This window comes from Schistocerca serialis, chromosome 1 (genome assembly GCF_023864345.2).
Source record: "Schistocerca serialis cubense isolate TAMUIC-IGC-003099 chromosome 1, iqSchSeri2.2, whole genome shotgun sequence".
NCBI classification, from domain to species: domain Eukaryota; kingdom Metazoa; phylum Arthropoda; class Insecta; order Orthoptera; family Acrididae; genus Schistocerca; species Schistocerca serialis.
The window spans coordinates 575,538,605-575,553,314 of NC_064638.1; the positions used below are offsets into that span (position 1 = coordinate 575,538,605).

The 14,710-nt window shown below is 37.2% G+C and overlaps 1 protein-coding gene across 2 annotated transcripts in view; it reads right to left on the minus strand.

The window, feature by feature from the left end:
* Nucleotides 1-2,401: 2,401 nt before the first annotated feature.
* LOC126476475 (unextended protein) overlaps nucleotides 2,402-14,710 on the minus strand; it is a 535,489-nt gene continuing 523,180 nt past the window's right edge. Inside the window, exons 12-14 of one of the 2 annotated variants that reach the window (XM_050103545.1) lie at nucleotides 13,974-14,048; nucleotides 10,889-10,965; nucleotides 4,837-4,959 (exon numbers count right to left, since the gene is read on the minus strand). In XM_050103545.1, coding sequence (XP_049959502.1) covers nucleotides 10,933-10,965; nucleotides 13,974-14,048 — 108 coding nt within the window. In that variant the 3' untranslated portion in view covers nucleotides 4,837-4,959; nucleotides 10,889-10,932. Of the gene's footprint in view, nucleotides 4,960-10,888; nucleotides 10,966-13,973; nucleotides 14,049-14,710 lie in introns of both variants that reach the window. The other variant, XM_050103544.1, reaches the window with a different exon arrangement.

The window sequence follows — 14,710 nt, forward strand, 5'->3', positions numbered from 1 at the left end:
CAAATGTAATATTGTATGCTAGTTTTCCCACAATAATAACAAAGCTTTTTATATTAATTTCACATGTAAGAAATAATGTTTACCAATATTTTATAATCAAATAAGAACATTTATCGTATCCTTGTGATTTTAAAAGCACTAGTTATTTCCTCTGTGTAATGGTTTTCTGCAAGTGGTAACTGCTACTATCTTAGAGTTCTGATGAGTGGCTCACTTGTCATTCTCATCTGTTCTATAAGCTTAACAGTGTAGAACTTTAAATTAGTAGTTTAATTTCATTCAGAATATGTTCTGCAATATTCATAAAGATCTACTAATATGAACATAATGTATCACCTTATTTTGTTGGTGTGAAACCTTTATTTAACAGTATATATCTAAGTGTTAACACTAAATATTATTCTACAGCAATCTCTGAAAAATACTGTCTTCTATATACAGACTCAATCAGAATGGTAGTTTCTCTGTTTGAAATTTATTTTGTTGATGTTAAGCGAAACCCCAGTAGTATAAATCACTATTGTAACTATCCCTGAGATGGCATGACAGGAATTTGATGCCAAACTTTGGAGATGTAAAATGGTTCCAATAATTAGTTTTTGTCAGGGTTCATTGTATTTTCCTTTTTGATGTGTTTTCAATCACATTAAGCAATTCACCATTATCAGTGTGACAGAAAGCATAACTCTTTTGATGGCAGTATGCTGTTCAGCTGTTTAAAATTGACATTTATCCAGTTTTACCCACAGATTCAGTTGTGTATACATCTCTCTCTCTACTCATGCTATCTCTGCTGTCCGTGTAAAATGATCCTTCATTTATAGAAAGCTACAATCCACTATTCAGCTCCGCAATTCATGAAGAATTTTTTGCTGATGATATGTCCAACAATGGAAAATCCAGGATGGAATGTAATAATTGTATGAAAAGGATAGTTGCTACTCACCATATAGCGGAGATGATGAGTCGCAGATAGGCACAACAAAAGGATTGTCAGAAAATGAGCTTTCAGAGAGAGAGAGAGAGAGAGAGAGAGAGAGAGAGAGAGAGAGAGAGAGAGAGGCACGTGTGTGTGTGTGTGTGTGTGTGTGTGTGTGTGTGTGTGTGTGTGTGTGTGTCCAACAAAGGCCATGTTGGTCGAAAGCTCATTTCCTGACAGTCTTTGTGTCGTGCCTATCTGTGACTCAACATCTCCACTATGTGGTGAGTAGCAACTATCCTTTTCATTATATTGGTAATATGTGCAAGTTCTTTATTTTGTAATGGGCCCATGTCAATATTAACATACACATACACATGTCCCGCCTCGTATATGCCCAAATACATATGTTTCTCCATTATTATTTCACCCACTGTATGTTTCTGACTAAGACTAGTTCTACATCCCTCTTTGTCAACAGCCTGTAGAGTTTTGGCTTATAAAATTGGTTTTGTACCAGGGTTCCTCCTTTATTCATGGCTAAATTAGTCTATGTTGGCAGAACTGATGACAGCCAATAATGTATTTTTGTAAGCCCACACAATGTGTCTTTCACTCGGCTTCTGGTAAATAAGAAATTTGACTGCTTTAATTACTGACTTCATTGTGTATTTTCTTTATGGCTCACAAAACTAGATAAACAACTGAATCCTTCTTGCTACAGTTGCAATCTGTTCCTAAGAGGTTTTCTGCATACTCCCACAACTGAGAATTACGTTAATTGTGTGTTGTACTTTGATTGTTTTTCTAATCAAGTTAACACAAAACAACCATTTTAACTGATGACATAAGGTTCAAAATGTAACTGCAATTACCCTATACCATCATGTTCACTTTTCTTGTATAATGCAGTGAGCATACTGCTTCTTATAATGGGATGATTGTATTACGACACAAGAAAAACTACAAAATTACTATGATGTTTATAGCTCAACTATTTTATCGATCATTTATGCCAGTGTGTTATTTTTAGTACCGGAAAAATATATAAACTACAATATAATGTGTGCCATCAATTTTTATGAAGAAATACAAAACAGGAACAGATTATATTGTTTCATATCTAGGTAAGACAAGGTAGTAATTGTAACATGTTGTTGGTTGCTGTTACAACCCTTTATAATAAACTGTGACACCATACAAACTTGACATTTTGCATAATGGATGTATTATTCATTTTCCTGAGAAGTAAGTTTCATTCATATCAGTTGCTTTTCGTTTTGGAGGCTAAAATATGACACATTATATTATAACCGGTCACAAATTATAAAGTCGCATTTAGTGAGGCACACTGATCTATTGAGGTCTATAAAGCATTAATCTCAAAGAAATATTAACCCCACTTACTCTGTGATCTTGCCTTATTGCACGTACTAACTGATTGTGATGTACACTGAGGTTAAAACCACAAAAAAATTAAAATTAATGATCTCTGGCAAGTTTTATTTTCCAAAAAAAATATTAGAAATATAATCAAACAACAACATATTTAAGTACACCAGTAATAAATAAAAATTAAAGCTACAATACATACACATATTTCTATTTAAGTACACCTATAAGAATATATTCAAACCCCAGGTTATGCCACTAAGTCAGGTAATAACATATTTCTTCTGGAACTTTGGTCATTTAAATATGTCCCTTCTTTTTAATATAAAGTGCTAAATGTTGACAATATCACAGTACTGACATCTATGGAAAACATTCTAGTACATTACTTAAAAATATCTGCCATTTGTCTGAATACTAAAATACACACCAACTGTACACACAATAGTATACAGTAAACAAGAACAATGACATATAATCTCTTCCTAAAATCTATACACATTTTCAAAAGCTTTTCTGCGCCTGAATCACAAGGCAGAAACTAAAAATATCTTCAGAATGTAAAAGAAACTTACTGCTTCAGTTAGTCCCATAAAGTTTCTTATCAAGTAGTGTGCTGCTTCAGCACAGGCAATATGAGCACTCACACAGAATGCACTGCATATTCAATTGCTTCAGTGTGAAGCCTGCGTACACCATTATTAGTTTATTCAACACAACCAAAGCAGTAGCGACACACAAATAATGTCTAAGGTAAGTGAAAATCAACAGCATATGCAATGTGACAAAATGTTACGAAAATAATAACTTAGCTACTATACAAATACATCTGCAGCAGCTACAAAAACTGTCTTACCATAGGCTTTCACTTTTGTACCTTTTTAAACCTCTCAAACATTTATTATTCTTATATAATTAATACAAAAATAACATCATACTGCTTGTTTCTTTTCCGTTATTACAAGTTGTTTTAACTACTGAATTAGTTTATTCGATTATGAAGACTCGGATGATTTATGGGAAGGACTCTTGTTGTGCTAGATAATTCATGTCAGTCTATATTTTAAAATTCCTAACACTTTCTGTAACACATGCACCAGTAAATTATTTTTGGACATCAAAGAAATATGAAACAGAAATATGCTGGTGACAGCTCTCAACATGGAACTTGATTTTTCACATTTTAGAGTCCAGATTTTTATATGGCATGTCCATAATTTGTTATTATCTTTCAAGTTATTTAGGCACTGTTCACTACTTACATCACCAAGTTACACGGCACCAAAAAATATTTCAACATTCTATGAAAAATGTTCCAAATCTCCCATTGCACCACAACAAATAACTGGACAAGATGTTAACATAGCAAATCTTAAAAATTTATAAATTTCAGTTGTGTTAATTCCACAAACAGGAACAATCTACAGATAACCACACTGATAAACATCTCACCATTTTAAAACAGTTACATGAAATATTTTACATTAATCAAAACTGCTGCATTAGTTACCCCCATTTTCATTCGAGCAACAAGAAAGTACTACAAAAAACAATGAAACACAATAATGAACAACTGTAAAATAGTAACTTTCTTAAAACACACATGTGAATTACAACAAGTTATTAAAATGCTATGATGAAGGCAAACAGTCTACAAAATGCCATTAACACAGATATAGTAGCATACTTTCTCAATTATTTACTTGATTCATATGAGGTGATACAATTACAGTATTACCATAATAAAAGGGTGTATAAAAGGGCCAGGTTCTACTAAACAGCACAGCATTTAAAAATACTCTTAAGTTTTCTTCTTCCTTGTCTCCACTTATAAAACTATTTTTCATCCCAACACTCATTATATACACAGAATTAAAGTTACTAATGCACGTTTATCATAACTTACATGAAATTTGAGGCAGTTCTTATGGAGGCAATAGATGTGGGAAGAGTTACTGAATTTCTTACCAACATACAGAGTGTACACTTTCCTTCATTTTCTTTGTTTTTACCGTCCATTTGGCAACTAATAAAAACAAATGAGCCTTAACTAAATGTAAATGAATTAAATAATTTAATGACCAAAAGATTATAAAGTGTCACACATGGCAATGTTCTGATTAGTTTCATACACTGCATCAGGACCGCTGAAGTAGGACAATTGGAGGACAAACAAGCTGAAATGCCACAAATACACATTAAATGAAATGACACAAATCATCCACACTTGCCCCACAATAATAGCAAATCAAATTACTGAACTATCAGATGCAATATCAATGCAATAGACTGATAGAATATCATAATTTGTGCCAGAAATATGAACTTGCATGATGAGGACTCTCGATAGTTTACGACAATACTCTTTACTGGATTCACAAGCCCCCCTCATACTCGTGCACCTTAGTTTGAGTGGCAGCCTCTTCTTGTGGGCTGCCTTTGGGCAAGTGCTAGCACTCTGGGCAGTTAGGTTTAGAAGAAGAGTCTGGCAGCAGCACAGCATGTTCCTCTCCTTCTACTGCTACTTCACCTTCCACTTCTTCCACAGGCTTTGCACTACCATTTGGAGGACTGCGGGCAGGTGTGTTGCCTGTTGACCTGCGACGTTCTGCTTCTGCTATGTATTGCTGCAGCAGGCTTTTATCGGTCTGTCAGATGAAAAATTTAAATCTTCATTAAAAACTGATAAATCATGAGAATTATATTAAGTAACGGGAGAAAAAAAACCAGCTTTATGAAATGTAGATTTGTTAAGTATTATATCAAACATTACAGCTAATAGCAAATATACAGGAATTTTTCTCAGTGATATTTCACATAATTTCAACCTAAACTTTCCTCATTGTTACAGACAGTAAATAGTAACAATGAAACTCCAGAATATCATCCATTCCTACATCACTGCAGTTTAAACAAAGTGCAGCAACCAGAAAAGAAATATTTTTTTCTGACCAGGAAAAATGGCACAGTGATGAGCAAAATGGACTTTCATTTGGGAGGAGCAATGTTTAATTCATATCCAACCATTCAAGTTTCTGTTTCCCAGTTTCTGAAAACATTTCATTTGTAGACCCTTCAATAAATCTGTGGCCATATTTTCTCTCAGCTTATCCTAGTCTGAGAATGGGCTATAACTCAATGTGTAGTTGACAACAAGGTCAAACAATGGAAAATCCAGGATAGAATATAGCAATATTATGAGAAAGAAAGTTGCTACTCACCATATAGCGGAGATGCTGAGTTGCACTCACACTACATCCCCCTACCCCCATCTTTCAACCATTCCAGTATGGAGCAATTACTGTTTAGTGTCATAGGAGGCATTGCACTACAGCTAGTAAATAATGAAAAATTATTCTGGATTAAGGAAAAATAATACAATTAAGATGATAGAGAAAAGACGGAAAGGTAAGTTTAAAGTCTTTCAAGATAATTAGAGAAATTACTCAAGTGAAGAAGGCTGAGTTATACTATCTGCTTTGCCCTATCATATGGGTGATTGTGCATTTCACCTGCTGTGATTCAGGAAAATCAAGAGAAATTTAAATAAAAATTATGGAACAGAGTCTCAAATCTGAGGTCAATATCCTGATCACTGTGCCCTACTCCTTGGTAATTCATAGTGATACTTTTGCTAAATTAAGTAAGTAAATCAAACATTATGCCAGACATACAAAGAAGCTGGAAATTGCATGCATAAATTTTCTGACCTTCGTGGATCATTTCAAAAGGTTAAAGGTCATACACAAAATACTTAAATGAAGACAAAGAGACTTTCACAAGTTAAGTATATGCAAGCACCATTAATTGGCAACATGTACCATTCACCTCATGCATGACAGTTTGTTACAATGAGAACATGCAAGTTGATTCGTTAAGCTTACACGTTTCAGTCGCTCTTCTAGAAAATACTAGTTTTTTTTCCACAAATATTTTTTTTCCACATTTAGATTAAATTTAGGTCTAAATTCATATTTTACTAATTGTCCCCCCACGCACGATAATATGCTGAAAGACGGTGCAGTAATTAATGTACTGACTTTGCACTCATGAGGACTGCAATTCAAATCTCTGTCCAACCATCCATATTTAGTTTCTTTCACTATTTTCCCCTCAATCATTCAAAGTAAATTATGGCGTGGATCCTTTCAAATCGATGCTTCCATTTACCTTTTTTTATTTTTGTTGACGTTCATATTATTAGTCTATCTGTTCCATTAATGAAATTTGCGACCACATTATAATTCTGTCAAAGTTTTTAGTTCTTTTCCCAGAACTTTAATTCCTCTTCCAAATTTCTCCTTGTTTTCATTTTTTGCTTGCTCAGTATACAGACTGAGCAACATCAAGGATTGTCTACAACACTATCTTTCCTCTTCTTAACTACTGCTTCCCTCTGATGTCCTTCACTTGTTACAGCTGCAATGTGTTTTCTGTACAAGTTGTATGTAATTTTTTGCACTCTGTGTTTTATCTCTGCTATCTTGAAAATTTATCAAAAGTTTGCTCTAAATTTAGAAGTGTTATAAATGAAGGTTTGCCTTTCTTCAATATAGGTGTCAGCACTGCCTCATGTGTTCTCTCATTTATCTGGAGCCAGACTCATCTTCCCTGAGGTTTGGCTTTTACCATTTTTTCCATTCTTCTGCAAATAATGTGTGTCAGTATTTTGCAACTACGATTTACTAAACTGATGGTCTGTAAGAGTGACACCTGTCAGCACCTGTCTTCCTTGGATTTGGGATTATTATACTCAGAGTATTTTGCCTGTCTCACATCTGACACACCATTTTTGTTGTGCTTGACTCTCCAAAACATTTAAATAGTTCTAAGTTACAGTTACAATCTCGGAATTGGTGCGAATGCTTGCCTTTCATACACAGAATTCATCAGATCATGAAAATGCAGTCAGTGCAGCATATAATGACACTGCAGTTATGTTTATGAGAGGAGGATGTGAGGCACAAAACAACTGAAAGGGCTGAAAGCAAAGCTTTAAATTAAAAAATGTAATTTCAGTTACAGATGATGAATCTTGTTACTGCTGCTTGAGCTTGAGCATTACTACAGAGTGTCGCTGCCTGGCCCACATTTTTAGGCATCTGCTATAATGTGACAAGCTTGCACAAGTTTCTTTGCACCTGATACTCCTGGAACCAAGCCATATATCACTGCCATGATGGGTGGGAGATCCTAACTACATCACATTGTTGATTGCACGTATTTTAATAAAATACAGATCGTGCAAATTGTCTACGGAATACAGACTTAACTAACCAGTATCAATTATCATCCAACCTACATACATTTCATCCTGCTTGTTGTATTTATGCCTTGATCGTTCTCTTATAATTTGACTGCCCCCCCCCCTTTCTCTCTCTCTATCTCTCTCTCTCTCTCTCTCTCTCTCTCTCTCTCTCTCTCTCTCTCTCTCTCTCTCTCTCAGCATTAATTATTCTTTGGCATTTCAAGATTTCAAGGTGTGTCCTATCAACCTATCCTTTCTTTTAGTGAGATTGTGCCACAAGTTCTTTTTTCCAGATTTGACTTTGTACCTTTTCATTAGTTATCCAGTACATGTATCTCGCATTCAGCATTCTTAGAAGTAGAATGACTTGTCCCTACTTCATTCCACCTGCTGGCAATTTCTAACCATTCTTTTAATAATGTCTCATTTTATGTGAGCCCATTCCTACTAGAGGGTAATCATACAGCTACATTCCTGGAAAATATATGTATGAAATAACTGGAGTATATGTATTACCAAGTGTGTACCACCAACTGCTTAGTGCAACTTCCACTGGCGACTCCAACCAAAATGTGACTGTCACATGACTAGCAATCTGGAGTGGGGCAGGAGAGGGGGAGGAATAGCAGGATACTGGTGGGGGGAGAGAAGAGGACTGTCTGGCAGGGTGTGCAGGGACTCAAGATTGCAAGGTTCAGTGTCAGGAAGTGGGGTGTGAGGGGGAAAAGATAGGGACCAGAAAACGAGAGGAGCAGGAACACGAAAGAAATGCCCAGTACATTGCAGAGGGTAGCATACAAAATAGGGTTAGGAAATGTGTAAATGGAGGAGGTGATAGGATGAGGGGTGGAAACTGTTGGTTAGAGGGTGTGGGGATAGTAGGTTACCATAACCTGAGGCCAAAATAATGTTGGGTGTGGAAAATATGTTGTAAGGATAACTCCCATATGGACAGTTCAGAAAAGCTGGTGGCTGAGGGGAGGATCCAGATGGCCCGGGTTGTGAAGCAGCCATTGAAATCAAGTATTTATGTTTGGCTGCATGTTGTGCCACATTGTAGTCCACTTTGCTCTTGGCAACAGTTTGGTGGTGGCCTTTTATCCCAGTGGACCACTGGTTGGTACTCATACCAACACAAAATGCCATTTAACGATTGCTGCAGACCTGATATACAACATGGCTGCTTTCACAGGTGGCCTGGACTTCGGTGGAGTAAGCTAAGTGTAAGACAAGACTAGAGGAGGAAGTGCTGGGTGGGTGGCTTTGGCAAGAGCAAAGTAGATCATCCTGTGGAACAACATGCAGTTGGAGGGTAACATTCTGAATTTCAATGGCTGCTTCACAGCCCAGGCCATCTGGACCACTCCCAAAATTATCCTGGCCTCAACATACGTTAACCTAATGTCCCCACACCCTTCACCCAAGAGTTTCGGCCCCCTCACCTTATCACCTCCTTCCTTTTCACATTTTCCTCACTCTTTTTGTGTGGCTCCTTCTGCCTATGTATCTGCTCATCCTTTTCCCTTCCCTGCTTCACTCCTTTTCCACTCCCTGTCTACCCCCACACCGCCTACCTCCTGTCACTAGGCCTGGCAGACTCTACTCCTGCAAGCCCTGCCAGACAGCTTGGCTGAAAGCTATAATGTGTAACAGTCTTTTCATTGTGCCTGCCTGCAACTCAGTGTGTCATCTTTACAGTGAATAGTAATCTATAGTTTTCCTAGTTGCTTTTGTTAGTAAAGTTTCTCATTTGACAAAAAATAACATGTTGTAATTTCTCTGTCTGGTAGTAAAAGTTGTGTTTTGTTCATTAAAGTTGTAATTATTTGTGACACACTATGCTTAAAGGCCTGCATTTCATCCAACTTCTTCCAGTGAATAGATTCTGCCATGAAATTCCATTCTGGAAGGTCTGCACAATATCAATACGTGGCAGATTATGGAATATTAAATGGAATCATAACATTTGCCAATTAAGAATCTGCTTACATTTGAGAACAAGTGGCATTCAGAGGTGGCAAAATACACTGCATATGGTGGAGACTTCGACAATTGCTACTGCAAATCCTACTGTGTTCTCATTGTGAATACACATTTATGAGCAGGTGAAGTGTCATGAGGAAAGACTTTTTTCCCTACTGATCTACATTTACACCTAAATGTACTTACATACTCTGCAAGTCGCTGTAGAAAGCATCATGGGGGTACTTTGTGCCATTGTTACTCATTGTCTTTCTTGTTCCACATTCAAATAGTGTGATGGGAAAATGATCGTATGTGTCTGTACAGGCTATAATCATTCTGGTCTGTCCGCAAGATGTACATTGTGGTCAGTATAACTGTTTCGCAGTCTTTCACAAATCGGGTTCTCTCATTGTCTGCAGCACCATTTGATGGTCAGATCATTGTCTTCTCTCTAAAGATTAATATTTACATTCATGGAGCATTTTTGTAGCATTCTAGTACTGAATGAACTGACTGGTAACAAATCAAACAGTAGGTCACTAAAATTGCTTTGAGGTCTTCCTTTACAAGCTGCTTCTCATTTCTTCATCCATACTTTCACTGTTAGGTAACAAATAAGATGAGTGCCTCATAAGACACAGGGAACAATGATCTTAACCTTTTCAGTAGGTGAAACTGACTTCTTTGCATTTGTAAGGTATGCAGCCATCCAGACTTGGCATGTAGTAAGTCCTCAGAAACATCTTTATCACTCAATACTTTATTTATGATGCATTTCAAGTAATCATCATCAGATAACTGCAACCAAATTTACACAAAAGACGAATCAGAAAAGCCCAATATTAAAAGACCAATGGGCCATCAGGAACAAAGTACACATTGAGCACAAGTGCTTACAATATGCTTAGGAAGGGAAGTCAAATGGATTTATAATCATTATGACTGATGACTCATATGTGGATTTCATATTCTTAATTGACAAAAATATCAAACTGTCACACAAAAGACATCATTGTCCTCTCCCATGCAGAGGGGCTTTAACAAACAACAGATAATTCATTATGCTGAAGCTATCGATACATTTTACATGCTTTGATTGTAAAGAAAATTCTCTAATAAATTATACGACACTCAATGTAATGTTGTCATTGAGCTTCATTGCAAAATGTGTCACAGAACCAGTCACCAATTAAGGTCTCTTTAAGCTCATATAACCTTGTGGCTTTCATGACAGTCAGGATTCGAAGCAGCCATTGTCCAATCAGCAGTTCTCACACAAGGGTAAATTCTTAACAGCACATCCGTGATAACAGGCATACATTAATGAATCACATGCAGGTTATAGCATTCAACACCTTTCTCACCATTGGCAACGATGTGTAGAAGACCTGTTGAATCATCCTGATGCCTACTGACGGTTCGTAATGTACTTGAATCCAGTCTGCACATGATAAAATTCCTCTTAGTAATTGCAACTGATAAGTAATAAATATCAGATTTATTCACAAAATATTCATCCTTTATTTGCTGTAAGCACATTTATTCATTTTGTGGTCTAACTAATTTCTTTCAGAGCAGTGTCACTGATAATGCAAAAAGATACTGTTTTATCTTGAATCAACACAAATCTGTTTTAATACTTTTTCAGCTAATGTAATTGCCAAAATATTTATAAGATGTCAAATTGGAGAGTGGGGACTTCACAGTAAAGCTGTATGCAATTACAAAATCCTGCATCAGAGGCAGATAATGATTACTAATGGAGCTGCCAAGTTGACTGCTGCCCATTGGTCTGATCATTTGCACTGTTAAAGATGACTAAGATAATGATAAAACTTATGGTAGAACTTCTTTGTAATGATTTTGTCTTGGAAGGTATGCACTCACAAGAGCAAAAGAAAGTGATCTTCATCATCTGTAATTTGTAATTCGATAGATAAAAAAATCTAGTCACCATGTGGCAGCAGGAAAAACACACATATAAAGGTACTAAAATCTGCAAGAGCCAGTGGCTCCTCCTCCTGGCACAAGGGTTAAAGAAGAAGGAAGAGGGTTAATGGAAGAGGTCTGGTGAGATGTAGGTAATGGGGAGAGTTCAATGAAATCTCCCAGAGCACCAGGTCAGTGGAGATTTACTGCATTGGATGAGAAGGAAAGACTGATCATTGGAGACTGCACTGGATGAGATTTGTGTTGTCATTTTTGTTGATATTTTGAACCATGTGACTACTGCTCTTTCTGATATATCAGCTCATTGATAAATCAGCCATGTGGCCATCATTCATTGATTATTTTTGTTGATGTATGGTCTACACTTTACTGAAGACTAATTGTCATTTTGCTAAGGTGTGTCATAAACCCACAGTTAATCACCAGTGATTATAGTATTCAGTAAGTTGTGGTCACTATTTAAATTGTTCTGCATGTCTTAGTGTTTTCTAGGTGGTGTTTCTTCTGTTCCATCTCTTGCAGCTTCAGCATAAATTTCATTTTTTCTCCTCTCAATCACAAATCCTCACTCAAAACTGGTTGTATAAATCAGTGCTAATAACCGTTTGGTTTTTGATCTTTCTAAACTGTTGCTTCAATTGTCCTACATAGCCACAATGTATAATCAGTGACAGTCATCATCTTTGGATGACCTACTGGATGTAATTTGCTGTCCACCATCACAAAATCATTTTTTAGGTGATCAAAATATCCACGGGTGTGCTGGCGGTCTACAGTGTCCAACGGGCACAATATTTTGGCGATCATACATGTCGCCATCATCAGGTGAACTGACGGACTGAGCTCCTGTGAACGTGCTGACACGAAGATCCATACACTAAGGCTGCTCAGAGGGAACTGGGTTCGGTCGCGGCGGCGGCCGATTTAAATACCCTCCGCCCGCGGCGCGCTCCTTCCGCCATCCGCGCCCCGTGTCATGGTCACGCAGTGGAACAGATTGCGACGGTGTCTGAGATGACGTCGGTGTGATGGCTCTGTCCGCCGTGGTCGTCACAACTATACATCACACTGACATCATCTCAGACGCCGTCGCAATCTGTTCCAACGTGCGACCGTGGCGCGGGGCGTGGACGGCGGAGGGAGTGCGCCGCAGGTGGAGGGTATTTAAATCAGCCGCCGCCGCAACCAAACCCAGTTCCCTCTGAGCAGCCTTAGCGTACGGATCTCCGTGCCAGCACGTTTACAGGAGCTCAGTCCGTCAGTTCACCTGATAATGGTGACATGTATGATCGCCGAAATATTGTGCCCCTTGGACACTGTAAACCAGCAGTACACCCGTGGATATTTTGATTGTCAAATACGTCGGGAGAAACCCAAGAATCACATTTTTTAAGTGGTTACCACTCCTTCATGCCCATTATTTAATTTCCAAGACTCAAAAACTATCAAGTATAATTTACACTTCAATATTTCCAAGCGTCTGTTATTTCATGGTAGTTAAAATTAATTATTATTATTATTATTATTATATAAAATTATTATTATAGATAAAAATCATTACATTCCATCAATCATTAACCAAATGTTAATGTCTTTAACACTGAAAATAATCAATTTTTGGCAATATAATTTAACGGATAGACCAAAGAATTTACTCACCAAGTGGCAGGAGGACAAAACACATGAAAAAAGGTTAAAGGTTTGCAAGCTATCAGAGGCAGAAGGGTTGAAGGGGAAGGAAGAGTGGTGAAGGAAAAGGACTGGTGAAGTTTAGAAAAAGGAGTAGAGTTCAAGAAAGTCACCCAGGACTCTTGGGTCACGGGAGACTTGCTGGACAGGATGAGAAGGGAAGACTCTTTCCCTCTCATCCTGTCAGGTTAAGTTTTCCCTGACCTGGGGTCCAGAGTGACTTTTCTGAACTCTACAGTTTTTTCTAAACTTCTCCAGTCCTTTTCCTTCGCACCTCTTCCTTCCCCTTCAACTCTTCTGCCAAAAGCTTGCATACCAATAACCTTTTTTCATGAGCGTTTTCTCCTGCTGCTGCTTGGCATGTAGATTTTATCGATCCATATGTTATTGTCTGGTATTTTTATGTGTGGGAAAAAATTTAAGCCTCCTGTGAATGTGCCCCCCCGCACCTCTCAACTGATGGACAACTGCTATGTTCCTTTGTTGAGATGGTAAAAATTAAGCTTCAAAATTTCTAGTACATTTCTTTTGGACAGTAGTGACCAATACTCTGTGTCTAATGACCTGGGTTTCAGATCCACAAGAAGAAAATTAAAAATGGAAGAAGTATTTTTGATATGAAAATCAGATATGAACTAATGACAATAACTTGTTTTTACAATGAAAAATAATATTAGGAATTGAAGTAGAACATACTTCAACAAAGAACTGTCTGGGCAGATTAAAATAAGAATCACTGCCTTTCATATACAATAGTCTACTACCAGTACAGGACCCAAGATTTTAGTACCTCCTTTAGTACAAGCTTACCTGTGAGTAATAGTTGGATACAGGAGAGTCCATTGGTCCCTGGCTTTTGTCATCTTCATCCAGAGAGTGAAGCAGCTTTGAACAGAAAATATGTCACTAATTATAGCATCACAAGACTTCACTGAAACAAAACATCTTTTAGAGATCAAAATTGAAATAAAATATGCCATATATAAAAATATTTTATCATTTGAGGTATGATACCTCAAACAAATCAAGAAACTACTTGCATTTCTAAGGAAGTAGCCATTGTAGTGACTGCTTTTTTAACTTTAACGAGATAATTACGCTCTGATACTGTTAATCAAGAACACCAAAGGGCAAAAATGGTGGAGATCCTGTGGAATCTCATGCTGGATAATATGAAGAAATATTTTGTACATGTGGTGTCTGTTCTTTCAGAGATGTCCAACAGAACAAACACCACATGCATAATTAAAGGTGAGGATGACCAGTTGATAACTTCAGTACAGATGCACACCAAGCTCAAACTATTACAGGAATCTGCAAAATGCTGTGAGTAATGAGGGTAATGGACAAGGGGCACTACATTAATAGTGTGGATAAGTTGAGAATCTGGGTCTGATGAGAGGCATGCTACGGTAGTCCATGCAGTTGTGATGACCACTGTGTCTGGATGGCACAGTGATCTGCACATCTGCCTAATAATCAGAAGAGCTAGGTTTTAATTTTGATCTGGAGAGAAATTTTCAACTTTCCCTTTTCATTTAAATCAA